Raw genomic sequence first — 19,675 nt, 5'->3', positions numbered from 1 at the left:
TATCAACAACTCAAATAAAAACCATAATTCTAGAAGTATTTTAAGACCAAAAGACATATAAAATAACTTTTTTTTTATCTTATTTGCTTGAAAGCAGGCTTATATTATATGCAGCCTCGTTGTGCACTAATTTATTTGACGATTCTGTGGTTTTCATTAGAGTTTGGTGAGTTTTTGTTAGTACTGACTTGGAATTATTGAGGATATTGTTTTAGTTTGGTGGTCAATTTGATTTTGGTTTTGTTTTTGTTTTTTTTTTTGTCAGATAATAGATGGGATTTAGTAGGATTCTAAGGCCATGATAGGATAGTTGGGATAGGGGTTGGGTTGGAGTCTTCTCGCTTGAGGGCTGTCAAGCATTTCTATCCCGAAAAGGAGGCCCATGGATGAAGAACCCAAGGATTGGAATGAATTATGTGAGTGTTTGTGTTTGGTTTTGTTTTTTTTGTTTTGTTTAAATTGTTCTCTTTATGTGTATGAGGAAATCTATGATTTCTTGATATACCGTGGTGGAGTCATTAGTTCTGAGAATTTCTTGCAGATAGTTGGAGTTGTTACATATCTGTATTATCTTCTGTGTTGATTTAAAACATCTATTCCTGGCTGATTCATGTGCTGGGCATTCAATAATCAGGTGTTCTACTGATTCATTGCGGCCCATTGTGCAGTAAAGGCAGAGTGGCGTAAAATACTTTTTAATGAGGAATAGAGATTTATTCACATTTGCATGTCCCAAACGTAGTCGACACATCGTGATAATGTCCTTTCTTTTTAATCTTGAATTTCAGAACCATGTGCATTTGGGAACTGTATCTACAATTCCCTTATACCAGTTACCCTTTTCGGAAGTAATAAATAACTTGTTATGCTGGCTGTGGTAGAGTGTATTTAGGTAGGTCTTAAAACGATTATAATTATTGTTGGTTCATGATTCAGCAGTGTGCTTTAGGTAGTCCGATCTTAATAATCAATAGCTCAAATGAAAGCTGGTATTTCACTTAAGGTTTTTAGACCAAAACATATAGGGTAATGTAATTAGAACTGCTGAAATACATCAGCAGTAAAAAAAATAATTGCACTTTTTGTCAAGTAATACATTAGATAAATGAGTGATGATACTTGATGACAAATATGTGCTTGCACAGCTTTATTTTAAGACCAAAATTATGAAAATCGGTGAGGTACAAGAACCAAACGAACTCAAAAAACCAAATTTAACTCCCATAAGAAATGTACAGGGAGGCAGTTTGTGCATAACTCGAAATATACGATAAAATGAATACCAATGCTTTATGGCAATTCTGTGGTGCGTCCATACCTTTAGTTTAAGGCCAAAATTATGAAAATCGTTCGGGTAAGAGCTAACCCGACTCGGAAAAGAAAAACCAATAAATTTTATAGATGGTAATAATTAGTTTACCATTATGCATAATTAATAATAGGAAACCTGTGTTAATAATTAATTGAACAGTTTATTGGTATATTGTTATTTAATTGATTTTTCTTTGATTGCATGTTGTTGCTAACAATTGGCATTTGTGTTTAAAGTGTGCTCCTTATGTTAAGTGTGTGATTCTTCTAAAGTTATGTGCTTAATCTGTACCATTAATATTGGTGAGTAAAGTGGTGTATGCATTTCATAACCATTATTTTACTAGAGACCGTTGTATTTAGCCACAACGGGCTTTGTTGCTAGTAGGATATACAAAATCCAATGTATGTTTGTTTGTTTGTTTGTTTGTCCTTTATGGACTCCGAAACCACTAAACAGATTGTAATGAAACTTTCAGGCATTATTAAGCATTGTTCAAGGATGGTTTGTGTGAAGTTTGGGGCAGATCCGTTAAAAGGGCTCCGTCCCAGTGGCTCTGGAGTTTCCCATGTTAACCTTATGAGTACTCATATTTAAATGGAATTAAAGAATCTTATCAGCTGGTTCAACTAAACAATTTGTAGGGTTCATAGACATCAGAACTCAGCCTTTTTTCTAAGTAAATGCAGAGTTATACAAGCTAAAATTGCATCCATCAGGTACAGGTTGAAGTAAGTGAGATAATTTAGACAAGGACATTTTTCTTTTATAATTCCAAGAGAATTTTCAACCATTCTTCTTGTAGACGATCTTAAATATCATACCACTCCATCAGTTCTTGGAATTTCTACAGGGATGTTAGGTGTCAGAAACCCATAACCACTGTCACCCAAAATAATTTAATTTGGGAATGGCTTCCATCCATTTTCTCTTTCACGACATAATGTAGAGCATAACACCCGGGAATCATGCACTGATCCCCTAGTAGCACAAATATATATTAAATACATATGAATAAATATATTTAAAATCTATTATATATATCTCAAGTGTGTATTAATGTCAATTTTATATATTTAAAATATATTAAATAGATAAAATATATGTTTTTGAATCTATTAAATATTTAAAAAATATGTTCCAATAATATATTTTAGTGAATAATATTTAAATAAAAAATATATTTAATATCACTTTCAAACATCCTATATGGGGCCTAAACATAAAAACACAAAATTATATAGATTTAGTATGAAAAGCACAATAATCAGTCGAGTAAATTGATTAAATAGTTCATAAAAACAAATTTTGAAAAAAAACTAGATAAAATTTTTTTGGCCCGGATGGGTCTTGAACCTGGGTCCCTCGTCTTGTGAGCTTCTTACCTTACCTCTGAGCTATCCGTAACTGTTGTTAGTCTTGGTTTTTAAATGGTGAAAGAGTAGCCGACAGTTGCAATGGTTGCAATACTTAAAATATTTTTAATACTACAGTATAATATGATTCTGTTTTGGTATCAAGTAGTTGAGTTGAATAGTGTTGTAGGGAATAGTGAGTAGTCCCCACGAATACAAATACAGTAAACTACAAAAATTAATTTAAATACTATGACAAATATTATGTAATTTATAACATAAGTAAATCAAATAATTATTTTTAGAACGTCATATACAACAGTAATTAGTTTCTTAAAAGGTCACCAGTCACTAGCACCCTTTTCTAGCCAATCATTCGACATTTCTATGATCACATTCATTGTCACATACTGCAATTAAAAAATAAAACCCATCAACACTTTTTTCGTTTGACCCACATGTAGATGTCGAACATGTAAACTGACTCTTAAAAAAATGCATGTATAAATTTATAGACACTATAAAAAACAAAAAGATGCGAATTATTTATTTGCCAATTATAATAGATTTGTATATATTCTACAAATATATTATTACTTTATTTATAAAAATATCTGACGTGTTTCAAAATATATTTATAAGTACTTTAAATATATAATATATTTTCAAAAATATTGTATATATATATATTTACAATATTTTTAACACATAATTTTTTTAAATATATAATAGGAAAAATAAACAAATAAAATATGTATACTATAGATTCTATACTTATTTTATCAATATATATTATGAATTTATTTTTTATATTCAAAACTTATATTTAATTGATATTTTGCATTGCTTTTTGGTAATATTTTAAATATATATTTGAATATATATCAAACTATTCAAACTACTGCTACTCTTATGGGAAATTAGCAGCTATTAAGTTGCGTCACTGTTTGTATGTTTTCGGTTGGCCAAGCTACTTCTTCCTGAAAAAGATTCAGTATTCCCAATGAACACACATTTTTTACGCAACGATGTACTGTAGCTTTCGAAAGTCCATGTGCATCTGCTGTCACGTGTTATTGGACACCACAGCCTAGCCAGTGCAGTGCACACAAAATTTGTTTCACTGGTTGGAGGGCGTGATTGCGCATCGTTTCTTTTTGCAAGTGCCGGCCAATTCTCTGATTTAATAACTCAACCACAGGTTGGGTTACACGAAACTTTTCCTTGAAAGCAAAGTCACTTAAAGGACCGTGGAATTTTATCCTTGGTTTGAAAACCCTTGGTAATATAATTACCTCACCAACATCACTGTCAAGAGTAACTAACTACAACTGAGTACTGTATATACTGTATAGTACTATATACTGCTATATACTAACTATAACTACTTTCGCTTGAACTCGTAACTTATTGAAAATTTTATAAACAAAGATAAAATTAACCTTAAAAATTACAGTTTACATTCATACTATTACTAATGACAATGGCTTTACACATGCAGAACCCTATGTCAATTTATTCCGACAATTTGACAAAAATGTTACATTGTAAAATCAATTTTTATTTTGAAGACTTTGATCGACATAATTGTCAACATATTCCTCGACAATTTTTCAAAAATTACATGTCACACTAGAAGTTTTATGAAACACAAATCAGACAAATTTGTCAAGACATTGACATAGTATTTATAGAAAATATTCTACATAAAATTGTAAATTTTTAAACTTGTATGACATAGAAATTTGTAGAATTGTAGATAATCTATCTATCTATATATTAATAGGCAAGCATGTTTCTTTAAAACCTTTTTTCTCAGCTCGTGTGCATCGTAGGGAAAATCTACGCATACCGTTGGAAAGCTATTTTCCTGTAGGTGTGCAGAACCCCTTTATAAATTTAAATAGGCTCAAAGATAAGCACAAAAAATGAGTTTAAAAATTTGAAAAAATTAACATGGATCTTATGCGTTGCTATGCTGGTTACGAAATAACAACGAAATATAAACAGAAAATCAAAACAAATGGAAGAAACTCCAATCACATGTTTTATTTACAGTGTGGGGTGAAAATAGATAAGTTAGTACATTACATATTTTTGGTCGAGTTTCGACCACTGGACGACCTCTCGTCTATATATTAATAGGCAAGCATGTTTCTTTAAAACCTTTTTTCTCAGCTCGTGTGCATCGTAGGGAAAATCTACGCATACCGTTGGAAAGCTATTTTCCTGTAGGTGTGCAGAATCCCTTTATAAATTTAAATAGGCTCAAAGATAAGCACAAAAAATAAGTTTAAAAGTTGTAAAAAATTAACATGGATCTTATGCGTTGCTATGCTGGTTACGAAATAACAACGAAATATAAACAGAAAATCAAAACAAATGGAGGAAACTCCAATCACATGTTTTATTTACAGTGTGGGGTGAAAATAGTTAAGTGAGTACATTACATATTTTTGGTCGAGTTTCGACCACTGGACGACCTCTCGTCTATATATTAATAGGCAAGCATGTTTCTTTAAAACCTTTTTTCTCAGCTCGTGTGCATCGTAGGGAAAATCTACGCATACCGTTGGAAAGCTATTTTCCTGTAGGTGTGCAGAACCCCTTTATAAATTTAAATAGGCTCAAAGATAAGCACAAAAAATGAGTTTAAAAACATGGATCTTATGCGTTGCTATGCTGGTTACGAAATAACAACGAAATATAAACAGAAAATCAAAACAAATGGAAGAAACTCCAATCACATGTTTTATTTACAGTGTGGGGTGAAAATAGATAAGTTAGTACATTACATATTTTTGGTCGAGTTTCGACCACTGGACGACCTCTCGTCTATATATTAATAGGCAAGCATGTTTCTTTAAAACCTTTTTTCTCAGCTCGTGTGCATATCGTAGGGAAAATCTACGCATACCGTTGGAAAGCTATTTTCCTGTAGGTGTGCAGAATCCCTTTATAAATTTAAATAGGCTCAAAGATAAGCACAAAAAATAAGTTTAAAAGTTGTAAAAAATTAACATGGATCTTATGCGTTGCTATGCTGGTTACGAAATAACAACGAAATATAAACAGAAAATCAAAACAAATGGAAGAAACTCCAATCACATGTTTTATTTACAGTGTGGGGTGAAAATAGATAAGTTAGTACATTACATATTTTTGGTCGAGTTTCGACCACTGGACGACCTCTCGTCTATATATTAATAGGCAAGCATGTTTCTTTAAAACCTTTTTTCTCAGCTCGTGTGCATCGTAGGGAAAATCTACGCATACCGTTGGAAAGCTATTTTCCTGTAGGTGTGCAGAACCCCTTTATAAATTTAAATAGGCTCAAAGATAAGCACAAAAAATGAGTTTAAAAATTTGAAAAAATTAACATGGATCTTATGCGTTGCTATGCTGGTTACGAAATAACAACGAAATATAAACAGAAAATCAAAACAAATGGAAGAAACTCCAATCACATGTTTTATTTACAGTGTGGGGTGAAAATAGATAAGTTATTACATTACATATTTTTGGTCGAGTTTCGACCACTGGACGACCTCTCGTATCTACAATTCTACAAATTTCTATGTCATACATGTCAAATATAGTCCTGTCACCTGTCGTACATGTCACCTTTTACGAAACAGGGCCGTAGACGCTACAATTGTGGTCTGGGCACACACACGAATACTAGTAATCGTGGGGACACCCTAAAAAAATCAAAACATAGTAAAATAATTAGCCCTAACCGTGCCTAACCCTGTTTTATAACATCCCCGTCATTATAACTCAGTGCATCACCTCTTCTTTTCATTTACCATTTTCTTAAAAATACACGCAAAACACTTTTGCAGTATTTATATTTTTAAAGATCGCAAAGTTTTCAAGCGATAAAATCAAGGATTTTAATCCATAGGATTAAAAGCTAGGTAGCTAGGTAGCTAGGTAAAAGCTAGGCCTCATGTTTCTGGCTTAGGCTAACCATTTAATCTATGGTTCAAGGTTATGGTAACTTACGGTATGCCTTTTGGTTTTATTTTTGCTGGTATTTATTTGCAAGGCGTATTTGTACCCAACTTGTTTTTATTGCTGATGGTTGATTGTCAAAATATTGGCATTGACAAGTAGGCCCTTCTTTTTTCATCTCTTAAAAACGGAAACTCTCATAGTAGAGTCATATTTTTAGCTTAAGCACGGGTCACACTAGGCTGTTTGTCAGCCGCTGGTGATCAGCAGCTGGCACCAGCATCACCGGCTCACCAATCCCAAGATGCATGGAGTAGTAAGTAGGGAGTATGTTTAATCTATGGTAAAATCTTTTACTCCATGCATCTTGCACCCAGGCTGAGTCAGCTCCACTGGTCAGCTCAGTGTCAGCTGCGAATTTTGTGGTCACATCAAGCTGACAGTAGCGGCTTCTTTCAATTCGCCGCTGATGCCAGCCTAGTGTGACCCGTGCTTTAGCGTTAGCTTATCATAATCATAGACTCATAGCGAGATGAATGCGTTTGCCGTTTCCTTCGGGAATCGAATCGGGACATTTTCGAAAATTTCGATTAGTGTACCCGTACCGTAGTGTATTAAAAATGAAGTGTTATGATGATGGAGTATTTTGATTGGGGATGGAAATCGAACTAAAACTTGTATGGGACATTCTTTATATTTTGTCATTGACACTTGTGGTTGAAACGTTCGCTTATTATTACGTTTATTATGTAGAAAATCGTGAGGAGGTTATACATGTTTAAAAAATCAATAGATTTAATAACAGCCTAGTTATTTCTTGAATCACAGTCCATATTTGCATATTTATGTTTGACTAAGTAATTTACTTATTGTGCCACTGATTGCCGATGCCGGTTTTTGGAAAGTGTTTGTTAAGTTATTTTACCATAGTTATTTTAAACTAGGCTACGTTGGCCTACACACACACGGTATACAGACGATACAACTTAGGCTACGTTTCCTAATTTCAGAAAGTTAAACTGTGCAAATAAACTGCTTGTGGGATGCTATACTTAAAATTTTCTATTCAAGTTATAACTGAACTATAATAATGACCAATAATATAGTTTGTAACTACTTATTTTGGTTTAATATTTTAATGAAGTTGGCGAGTGTTTTTGCCAGTGATGAATTCAGTTGCCCACCTTTTTGTGTTTGCTCCAAATCAAGTAGGCCTACTAAATTTAAATGTGGTGGAAACGACTTCAAGTTATCATCATTAGATGATCTTGATTTCGGAAATTTGTCCAACAGTTCAGATGTTATAAATTTGTAAGTATATTCTAAACTAACAATAGGCCTATAACTTACATGAAAGTAGGGTACCGGTAAGTTACAATAAGTTTAGGTACTTACGTATTAAACGGAGGCCACATTTTGTCAGCGCGCTGCGGCGGTTATGTTAGGTTGGGTTATCATAATAGAAAGTATAACTCGTCTGGTATCGATTCATAACGAAGCGAGGAAAGTCCTACACACATAATATTTACGATAACCCAACCTAACATAACCGCCGCAGCGCGCTGACAAAATGTGGCCTCCGTTTAATACGTAAGTACCTAAGTTTATTTACTGAAGTTACTGACACAAGAAGATGTTAGCCTAAGTTAAGTTTCTCTCCCCGATAACTTAGAACCTTAGGTATGGTTACTCCTAGGCCTAGGCCTACCTTCCTGGTTTTAGCCTCAAGGGCTGCAGTTCCATATAGGCTAAGATAACTTAGGCCTAACTTAGGTAATACTGAACTTAGGCTATACTACTTATGTTATATTGCATTTTTTTGCCTTATCTACCTAAATTAGACTATTTTAAGCACTTTTTACCATTGGCACTTTTGGGGGAAACGCCTAAGTATTTCACCCTGAAAATCGCGTTTGAAAATCAAGAAAAATGCTAGAAATCTGCGATTTTAGGCGCATGAAAAACTTTTCAGGTACATTTTCTTAACCATCGGCGTGAAACTGGCAATAGAACAGCAATAACCCATTCCACTTCTCCTACCGCCCCTCCGACGAATATACGTCACAGTAAAACGTCACAACAATGATGGCGTCACAGCAGGATTCGTCATAGAGTAGACGACATAACCTCCAAAATATCAAGAGGCGGGAATTTTTTTTTGCGAAACACGGCCAAGATGGCGTTTGGCGGTACACGCACAGCGTTGATTATGAAGGTTAAGTAATATATATGTATAAAACTGTACAATACGTTGAATGAAATTAAACTACTATTTCATTATTTAGAGAATAAAGAACAATATTAAACACAATTGAGGTTATTTTAAGTAGTAACCACCTCCAATTTTTTCCAAATGATAAAATTAGCTGACTACCATAAAAACCTATTGCTGGCGATTCCCAGCAATTGAAATTTGTGGTAATTTATTGTTCTACTGAGGCAGATTTTAAATAATGCATTAAATTGATAAATAATAATATTTTTTATCGAAATGGTGTTAGGTATTGTTTATTAAGGTGTAACTAACATGTATAAACGAAAAAAGGTGATTTTTAGTAAGTTAGGTTCTTATGGAACCGAGGTCACACCAGCTACAATCAAAATTGCCTATCTCAACTATAAAAGAGTGTACGAACCTAGGCGACGTGTTTTCTAGTTCGTAATGATGTAATAAACATATTTTGAAAGAATGAAGAAAATCGTGCCAAAGGGATAGGCCAGCAATAGAAATTTATGGTAATTTATTATTCTATTGAGACAGATTTTAAAAAATGCATTAAATTGATAAATATTAATATTTTTTATCGAAATGGTGTTAGGTATTTTTAATTAAGGTGTAACTAACATGTATAAACGAAAAAGTTGATTTTTGGTAAATAAGGTTCTTATGGAACCGAGGTCACACCTGTTTAATTCAAAGTTACCTATCTCAACTATAAAGGAGTGTACGAACCTAGGCGACGTGTTTTCTAGTTCGTAATGATGTAATAAACATATTTTGAAAGAATGAAGAAAATCGTGCCAAAGGGATAGACCAGCAATAGAAATTTATGGTAATTTATTATTCTATTGAGGCAGATTTTAAAAAATGCATTGAATTGATAAATATTAATATTTTTTATCGAAATGGTGTTAGGTATTTTTAATTAAGGTGTAACTAACATGTATAAACGAAAAAGTTGATTTTTGGTAAATAAGGTTCGGTTCTTATGGAACCGAGGTCACACCTGTTTAATTCAAAGTTACCTATCTCAACTATAAAGGAGTGTACGAACCTAGGCGACGTGTTTTCTAGTTCGTAATGATGTAATAAACATATTTTGAAAGAATAAAGAAAATCGTGCCAAAGGGATAGGCCAGCAATAGAAATTTATGGTAATTTATTGTTATTTTGAGGCAGTTTTTAAATAATGCATAAAATTGATAAATATTAATATTTTTTATCGAAATGGTGTTAGGTATTGTTTATTAAGGTGTAACTAACATGTATAAACGAAAAAAGTGATTTTTAGTAAGTTAGGTTCTTATGGAACCGAGGTCACACCAGCTACAATCAAAATGGCCTATCTCAACTATAAAGGAGTGTACGAACCTAGGCGACGTGTTTTCTAGTTCGTAATGATGTAATAAACATATTTTGAAAGAATGAAGAAAATCGTGCCAAAGGGATAGGCCAGCAATAGAAATTTATGGTAATTTATTATTCTACTATAAGGTCCATTCCAGGCTGCATAGCTACACTACTAAAAAGTGGGCTAACCTATACTACGTCATTTTATGTTCATAACAATGTGTTTAACACATATCAAAAGGAAAACGAGAAAAACATTTAATAGGAGATGCCAGCAATAGGTTTTTACGATAATTAGTTAGTAATTTTAGGTAGTTTATTAGTTTGTATTAATATCAAGGTGATTTCTACATTAATAAGCTTAAAAGTGCCTAGTATTGTTCAATACCAGATAAATAATGTAAATAGACATTTAGAATATACATTTTTGTAATAGCATCGGCGTGCAACCGAGGTCACACGAAGTGCATTCCAGGATACATAGCTACACTATTAAAGAGTGGGCTAACCTAGAAGAGGTAATTTTTTGTTCATAATCATGTGTTTAACGCGTATCAAAAGAAAAACTGAAGAAAAATTTAAGGGGAATCGCCAGCAATAGGTTTTTATGGTAGTCAGCTAATTTTATCATTTGGAAAAAATTGGAGGTGGTTACTACTTAAAATAACCTCAAACGTGTTTAATATTGTTCTTCATTCTCTAAATAATGAAATAGTAGTTTAATTTCATTCAACGTATTGTACAGTTTTATACATATATATTACTTAACCTTCATAATCAACGCTGTGCGTGTACCGCCAAACGCCATCTTGGCCGTGTTTCGCAAAAAAAAATTCCCGCCTCTTGATATTTTGGAGGTTATGTCGTCTACTCTATGACGAATCCTGCTGTGACGCCATCATTGTTGTGACGTTTTACTATGACGTATATTCGTCGGAGGGGCGGTAGGAGAAGTGGAATGGGTTATTGCTGTTCTATTGCCAGTTTCACGCCGATTTCTTAACCGGACTAACTTAAAATGCTAATAGGCTATTGATTGAAACTATCAAATTGAAAATATCGTTTAATAATCAATATATCAGGTATATCATAAAATTAAACTGTCATAACCTAACCTAACCAACCAATCTTGCTGATAGTGAAAACATTGAATGAAGGTTTACTAATAATCGTTATTAGCATATGTAGCCTAGATAAGAAACTGTACCTACCAACTTCTTTTTACTTGGTGTCAATAAATTAATAGGCCCTACTATACTAACCTAACCTAAGTTAACTTAACCAGGGTTTACCCAGAATCGGTCATTTTGGCACATTGTTAACCTAAGCATGGGTTAGGTTGAGTTGGGTTAGGTTAGGTTAGTTTAGTTTAGTTTAGTTTAGTTTATTATAAGTACTTACTTACTTACTTACTTACTCCTTCTTCATCTTTTACCCAAAATAGGGATAGATTGCGTCTCGTCAAAAATAAATAAAACATTTCTTATGCACGCACAAAAGAAAAAAAATTCTTCACAACGTGTACAACAGTTCAATGTATAAAACAATATATATACATATATACAAGTTAAAAAAAAGAAAAACTTCCAGGGATGATGGAAAGATGGCTACGTAGTGATGTGGGCCGGGAATATTCCCAGTGGGAGGGAACTTATAAAATGGGAATATTGCCGGGAATATTTCTTTGGCCCAAAACTGGGAATATTCCCAAAAATTGGGAATTTATAATTTTTTTAAAATTCTGAACGTTTTAACACATAGCCTATTGACGGTTAAAGAACCTTAAAACTATGTTACCTATAGTAAAAATTCTTACATTTAAATCTAAGAGTTGTCATTCCATGTACATTCCTGTAATTTTTTTTTAAATTTATGAAACTGAATGGATTTTAATTATTGCATTCCAAGAAAAGAAACCTGAGCGAGCAGCAAAACTGACATTTCTTTCTTACAACTGGAAACTCATTAATGCTCAACCTCTAAGAGAGAGTAAGCAAGCAGAAGACAACCCAGAGGAAACAGGACAGGAAGAAAATGAAGACATCCTTGAGATCGAAAAGGGATGAGGATGAGATTGACTTGTCAAGTAACAATGAAGACGATTTTTGTGGATTTGGAGATGTAGATGACGAGAAGGACGAAGGAAATATAATTGACATAAAAAGTGACAGTGACTAGGAAACTAAAAAAAAATACAGAAATAGAAAGCAAATATGTCATTTCAGTATTTCCCATAACCTTTTGGTTTTTAATATGTAGTCTTGATTTAATACGTTAAATTAACAATTTTTTCAAATAATATTTTTATTTCCTGGATATTTACTAGGTTATGTTTGTTTCTGATTATCTATATATCTATACTTATTTAATACGCAAGCAGGTTTTTTGTGACAATTACTCCTCCGAAACTACTGTACCGATTGACATGTTTTTGGTGTCATTGGAAAGAGCGTAACGTTAAGTTGTGCAGGAAACTTTATTTTTAGGAAAATAATTAGAGAGTGAGGCCCTGGGGCCCTTTAAAGTTTTGTATTTCTCCATAAGATTAACATGGGAAACAAACATTGTTATGAAACTCCAGCTGTTGTCAGAAATTAAAAGTGAGAAGAATAACATATGTTAATTGTAAACCGTCAATAAGTTTGCTAATTTAACAGTTTGCTACAAACTTTTACTGACTTGGATTAAATGAAATATTTTCTCGGAGTTCAAAATTGCTCAGGTTGGTTTTAATGTGAACAACACAGGCAAGGATGTACTGGTTATAGACTTTGAAGACGTTTAACAGTTTATAAAGGGGTCTGCATGGCTTCCGCTTCCTACTATTTGTGATTACTCGTAGTGCCTGTTTCTGCAAGCGAAGCACACGACTGCTGTCAGCGGCATGTCCCCACAGTTGAATGCCATAGGCCACATGGCTGTGAAAAAGCGAAAAATAGACTGTCAGCAGGTACTGCGCAGTTTCAGTTTTCTCAAGAGGAAGATTACTCTACTTAGTCTTAAACAGAATTTATATGAGGGCCCCACTGTAAATTGGGGAGTCCAGGACGAAGCCAAGAAGTTTGACAGGAGGGTCAGGAGATGGAGATGATCTGCTTAGGGTGAGCAGGAGCCTTTGTGTTTTATCTTCGTTGAGCTTCAAGTTATTTATGAGGAACCAGTCCTTAGCCTCTTGGAATAGAAGTTCTGAACAAGCGACTGCCTCAGTAGGATCTTGCCCCCTGCCCAGCAGGGTTGTATCGTCCGCAAAGAGTAGAGTATCTCTATCCCAACCTAGGTCGTTTATCAGTATCAGGAAGAGAGTGGGGCCAACTATTGAGCCCTGCGGAACTCCGAACTTCACATCGGCTGGGGAGGACAGTGCGCCCTGCACTGCTACCATCTGACTTCTACCTTCTAAGTAGGATTTACAGGTCTGGAGGGCAACTCCGCCAACTCCATAATAGCCGAGCTTCTCAAGCAATATGTCGTGGGAGACAATGTCGAAGGCTTTTGACAGGTCGCAAAGGACCAGAGCCATTGACTGTCTATTTTCAAAGGAGTCCAAAACCTCACTGATCAAGGAGACGAGGGCTGTTGTTGTTGATCTCGACTTCCGAAACCCGTGTTGGGATGCTGTAAAGTAGTGATTTACTTCAAAATGGTCGACAATCTGTCTCTGTACAATCTTCTCCACAATCTTCCCTACAGTCGGGATTATTGAGATTGGTCGATAACTTGAGGTAAGGTTTGCGTCCCCCTTTTTGAAAATAGGTATAGTCCTTGAGATTTTAAGGCAGTCTGGGAAAAGTCCCACCCGCAGACACCTATTTATCACCTCAGACAGAGGCAGTGATATTTCATTTATAACGGACTTTGAAAATCCAAGGTGAGATTCCGTAGATATCTGGACTTCTTGATTGGAGAAAGATTTAACTATTTTAATTACTTCTTCTTGCGTAGTAGGATTCCATTCCTCCAAAGGGGTCAGGGTCTGTACCTGGACTCTGATTTCTCCGCTTCGGTTTCCAGCGGCTTTTCTGCTCAGTTCTTCAGTTATGTCTTTAAATGAGTTGACAAAGAACTGGTTGTAGTCCGAAAGCGAATAGCGCGACTATTACTATTCACTTCAAAGCGAATAGTAATTTGAAGTGTTTTTTCTGGAATTTAATTTTACAAAAACAGTCTGCAGGCAACATAAACTAACAACTTGATACATTATAACCAAAACTTAAACTTACCTAATCTAACCTACCTTCAAAGGACTTAATGCAGTCACCAATTCACATAAAGCACGACCTATCACCCTGACATGCCTTTTCTGACATCAAAAGGAGTTTGCTTACACATTTTAGAGGTTTGGTTAGGTTAGGTTATGTTAGAATAGCACCATTTTATTATGTAATTTCTAAACGGCGAAATATAAATCAATAAATCATTTAAGGATAAAATACTGGTAACAATAATACATTATTAACTTATTGGTCTTAGAAAGTGAAAAGTGTAACTTAATCAGGTGATTTTCATATTGCAGAATCAGAGTTAGCTAATTAAAGTTGTCACTTCCATTTGCTTTACTATGATTGAAAACAATCAGCTGGTTGGTTTACTTAACCCACAGTTCATTCCACTTGTAAATGTCATCCATCCCACCTTGTTTATTGTAATGTTGTATATTATTACGGCGATATCTTGAGAAATATTCATCAGCTGTGAAAAATAATGGTATATTTGGATTCAGGAGGTAAAAAAATATAAAGTAAGATATCAAAATTAAAAATTTGTTTGGAGGCACCTATACGGAATAATTACCTATTTCATTTTTAAGTAGGCCTAATCAAGTAAAGTAATCAAGTAGGCCTACGGTATTTTATTGGTCGTCTAACAATACTGTTCAATGAAATGGCGACCATACTAAGTAGTATTTTCAAGGCTGTATTTCTCTAACGGTGGTTGCCGGGGACCTCTGCCTAGGAGGGGGCCTCATAAATTTATTATTTTTTTCTTGTTCGAGACTGTGGGAGACGAGACGATGATGATCTACACGGCCGCGGGGGATAGGCCTTATTCATGATTTTGTTGCTATCTTGCAAGATGACGATCACGTTTTCGAGACCGCGGGAGACGGAGATGACGCTTACACGGCCGCGGGAGATGTTCATTATTTTGCCGCCATCGCGTAAGACGACGATCATGACTTCGGGACCGCAGGAGACGAAGATAACATTTACACGGCCGTGAGAGATATTCATTATTTTGGCTCTACCGCGTAAGACGACGATCAGGTTTTGTGACTGCGGGAGACGATGATGACGTTTACACGCCCGCAAGAGATCTTCATGATTTTGCCGCTATCACGTTAGACGACGACCATGTTTTCGTGACCGCGGAGACGATTATGATGTCTACATGGCCGCTGTAGATGTTCACCATTTCTCCTTGGCCACATGAGTTGTTCACGATTCCGCAGCGATCGGAAAAGTTGAAGATGTGACGTCTCACATGGTTGGTACGGTCAGGGAAAACATGGAAAAGTCAGGGAATTATGAAAAAAATCTGGAATTTCTCCTGAAAGACTACTTTTTTACAGATATATGGTACATTACGCACCTAAAAATTGTTTTACCAGGGTGATGACTAGGCCTAATGGCCAAAAGAACAACATAAGAACTGAAGCACATTTTTATATCATCGATAGTTAGGCCTATTTATCGTTAGGGGGAGGAATCGATATAGTACATAGTTTGAAACAAGTTTTGTATTCGGAAGTGATTAAAACAGTTAAATAAGCTATTTACATTTTTTCTAATATTTCTTGATTTTGATTGGTCGATATCAATTTGCGGTACACCTGGAAAAAGTATAATATCAGTCTGGAAAACCTCGAAAAGTCATGGAATTTTGTTTTCCAAATTTAGTACCAACCCTGTCTCAGCACCCACGCAAGATGCTAACTATATTTCTCCGCGGCCATCACGTTAATGATTTCATGTTCGGATAAGATGGAGATGATTTATCTGTGATCGCATTTAAGATGTTGACCAATTCTGCGCCGCCACATGAGTCGCTCATGATTCCGCCGCGATAGGAGGAGACGAAGACGACGTTTCAGCGCTCGCGCTAGAAATTAATAGACATATTAGCTATTCTCCTAGGTCCCTTGTTGTTTATCAGCTTGTTGGAAACAAAAGGTCAATTCATCAAGTTGAAACAATTTCACATGTATTTCTAAACCCTTATGTTCTAACCTTCAAAGAATCAGAATATAGAGATGGGCCTCTTCTGGTAAGAGAAGAGCCGCCGGGGGCCTCATAGCTTCTAAATACGGCCCTGGGTATTTTAAGCCAAGTATGAATGGAGATGAGTGTAGGATGAGTAGCGCGATCTTGTAGTCTTGTTAGTGACTAAGGCCGACATATTCCTTAGACACAGCTGTTAATTAATAGCGCATAGGCCTACAGCTAATGGCAACTGAGGGACCTACAGTTTATGGAGTCTGAACCACATTTTTTCCTTGGTATTTATGAATTGGTCTAACTTAATTATCAGGATAGCACTGCGGATAGTCATACTCACTAGTGCGGACATTTTAATCCACACCAGGGAGTATCACATCCACAGTGCATGCCTATAAATATCCACAATTCGTGACTTCCTAGTAGTTGGATTAGAGGACGACGCCACCCGTCCCAGTCACCCACCTTATGTCCAGAAGCAGTACTCTCATCACTGATTACAACAGACCTCGTCAGAGACACATTATATAAGCTAGGCTACTCGATAGCGATACATTATCACAGTCACCTTTTTTCATGCGTATTTAAAATAGATAACTTAGGCTATATCACAAACGTTACAATAAATAGTTTTACATTTAAATAGATAAAAATAGGTACATGCAAAGAGTTAAAATAAATAAGTTAATCCTAATAAATTCATTCAATAGGCCTATATCAAGTTGGGTTAGTCAGGTTAACCTAACCTAACTAACCAAATGAAATAATTGATAGGCCTATATCGAATCTTCGATCTGATATTTTCAATCGATTGTTTTTTGCCCCACCTATGAAAGTCTACACCTGAAAATTGTGACTGCAGGAGATTATGATGATGTTTCGGGGTAGGAACAAAAAGGTAAACTTACAGGGATTGATGGAGATACCCTCTCTTCTGTTTCTGGAATTATTGCATACAGCATTTCCGAGAGGTTATCCATTGCCTGGACTTAGGTATAGTGTAGTTTTTTGGTGGGAGAGTCTACACACCAGTATAAAATACAACTTGGCCCTGACGGTGCAATGCATTTTCCTATAGGAAAAAAATCCTTCCTTGTTGGTACCAAAATACCATTAACTTAGGCCTAAGTTAAAAAGATTTTTATATTGGTTTTCAGGAAGCAATACATTTTTCAAGAACCAACAATTGCCTTCGGACATTGAACCATTTATAGGCCTACACAAAATATATTTAGCTTTTCTTTGTAAATTACAGTTTTTTTTAACTCAGCTTTTTAAGTATTGTGTTTTGCTTTCCAGAGATCTGTCAGAGAATAACTATACAAGTATTCCATCTAGAGTTTTTTCTCTGCCAAATCTTCAAAAATTGTAAGTATCTTACTAATATTATAAATGTGAAAGTTTGTGTGTTTGTTTGTTTGTTTGAAGTTCAATCACACATTAACTATTGGACGGATTGGGCTGAAATTTGGCATAATGATAGCTCATATTCCTGATTAACATATAGGCATAAATTCTTATCTCAAAAATCCTTTCGGGCTCCGCCCCAGTGGCTCTGTATTTCCCAATGTTAACCTTATGCGTATTCATATTTAAAGGGAATTAAAGAATTTAGTCAGCTGTTTCAACTAAAAAAGTTGGTTCTATCATAGACTAACCAACACAAGTAGACTTCTCATCCCATTGTAAATTTTGAAGCACGTTTTTCGTGTCTAGTTCATGTACGTGACACAAAGGCGCTAGTGTCGATGAAACTTTGTTTCCATTATTTTAGGGTTAATTTCTTGATTTGGGCTTTACTGTTTGGTTATATAACTAGGGTACAAGTTATTTTTTATGATTAGATCGTATAATTTGGTTAAACGAGGTTTTAAATGGCTGTAATAACGGGAAAGAAATTGTAAACAAAACACGACCTCTACATAAACCGTACATGAACTAACAATAAAATTGTCTTCAGCTGTCCCATAAGGATGAGAAATCTACTAAGGGAGTATGTTTTATCTATGGTTCTATTATGCAAAAGTATTAAAAAGTTAAAAGATTTAACAACAGGGTACAGCACTATTATTTTTTTTTTGCATTTATGAAAACAGCTAATTTGAACTAAGCACCAACAAAAAACTGTGATAGGCAATGAGAACTGTCAAAGTAGGATTGTTTACATTTATCTTTATGTTTTTAATTGCATAAATAAATTGTGATATTTTGGGAAGTTTTAATAATTTATTAGCGAATTTCCCTATAGGGAAGTAGCTATTACCGTAGGTCTCATGGTAAGACTTAGGCCCGGGACCGATTTACTTTTTCATTTTAATGTCCCCAGAGGCCAAAAACACCATTCGTTCAAATTTTTATATATGTATATATATATAGGTATATATATATATAGATTTATATATATATATGTGTCCGTGAACACGATAACTTGAGTAATTTTTATCCGTTTTTGATGAAATTTGGTTTGTAGGTGTAAGGCGGGATAAACTTGAATGAGTTCGCGATCCAGCATGATCGGACCATGGGAACAGGGTGTTATGGGGGGTTTTATGGGGTAAAAATTGGGTTTTCTCACTTCTTACCCTCAAAACACAAAATTTCCCAATTTTTCTCCAAACCTTCTTAAAGAGCTTAAAAAAACAAACAATTCAGTATATCAAAGTGTTTTTGTACGATTATTGGTTACGGAGAAAACTAAAAAAATGGTAAATTTAAAATTCCCATGTTATTCTTATGGAGAATATTGTAAAATGTTGTAGTTTGCTTGTTTATGGATATATTTTGATCAAACTTGGCAAATTTATTTATTTTATAGTAAGCTATCAATATTTTACTAAAAACACACTACTTTATTAGTTTCCTTGTAGCAGCAAACCTAGGTACTCGTTAAACCTAATGTTATTTAAATAGATCAATTGAAAATCAATTCGGCCAAATGGAAATTCGCTTAGACGGCAGGTTTGCTGCGGCGGGGGTATTTTTTCTATTGTTTAGGTGAAGTGGTAGAACATTTAGAACATTATGTCTATGGTAGATGTGTAATACTATAGTATACCGTAAATTTAAAGAGACAAATTTTATCAAACTGTGTCCTCCCCCATTGCAAATGCTACGTTAGAGTATAACTGCAATAATAATTATTTTACACTTATATGCCAACCCCGTACGAAGGACGGGTACTCTGCTAGTCTACTATAAAAACTACTTCTTTTAACCCTAGGAGTGGACAATGTTAGAAGTGGGGAATGGCTAACCCATTTTGGCG

The 19,675-nt window shown here is 34.7% G+C and overlaps 1 protein-coding gene across 1 annotated transcript in view; it reads left to right on the top strand.

Moving 5' to 3' along the window:
• Positions 1 to 7,236: 7,236 nt before the first annotated feature.
• The window catches only part of LOC128985548 (adhesion G protein-coupled receptor A3), a 138,048-nt gene continuing 125,609 nt past the window's right edge, over positions 7,237 to 19,675 (top strand). Inside the window, exons 1-2 of the mRNA XM_054405147.1 lie at positions 7,237 to 7,935; positions 17,710 to 17,778. Coding sequence (XP_054261122.1) covers positions 7,715 to 7,935; positions 17,710 to 17,778 — 290 coding nt within the window. The 5' untranslated portion in view covers positions 7,237 to 7,714. The remainder of the gene's footprint in view (positions 7,936 to 17,709; positions 17,779 to 19,675) is intronic.

This window comes from Macrosteles quadrilineatus, unplaced genomic scaffold, assembly GCF_028750875.1.
Source record: "Macrosteles quadrilineatus isolate MER2022 unplaced genomic scaffold, UCM_ALF_1.0 Scaffold_1__1_contigs__length_201487025, whole genome shotgun sequence".
Classification (NCBI taxonomy): domain Eukaryota; kingdom Metazoa; phylum Arthropoda; class Insecta; order Hemiptera; family Cicadellidae; genus Macrosteles; species Macrosteles quadrilineatus.
This window is presented reverse-complemented; position numbering and strand designations above follow the sequence as displayed.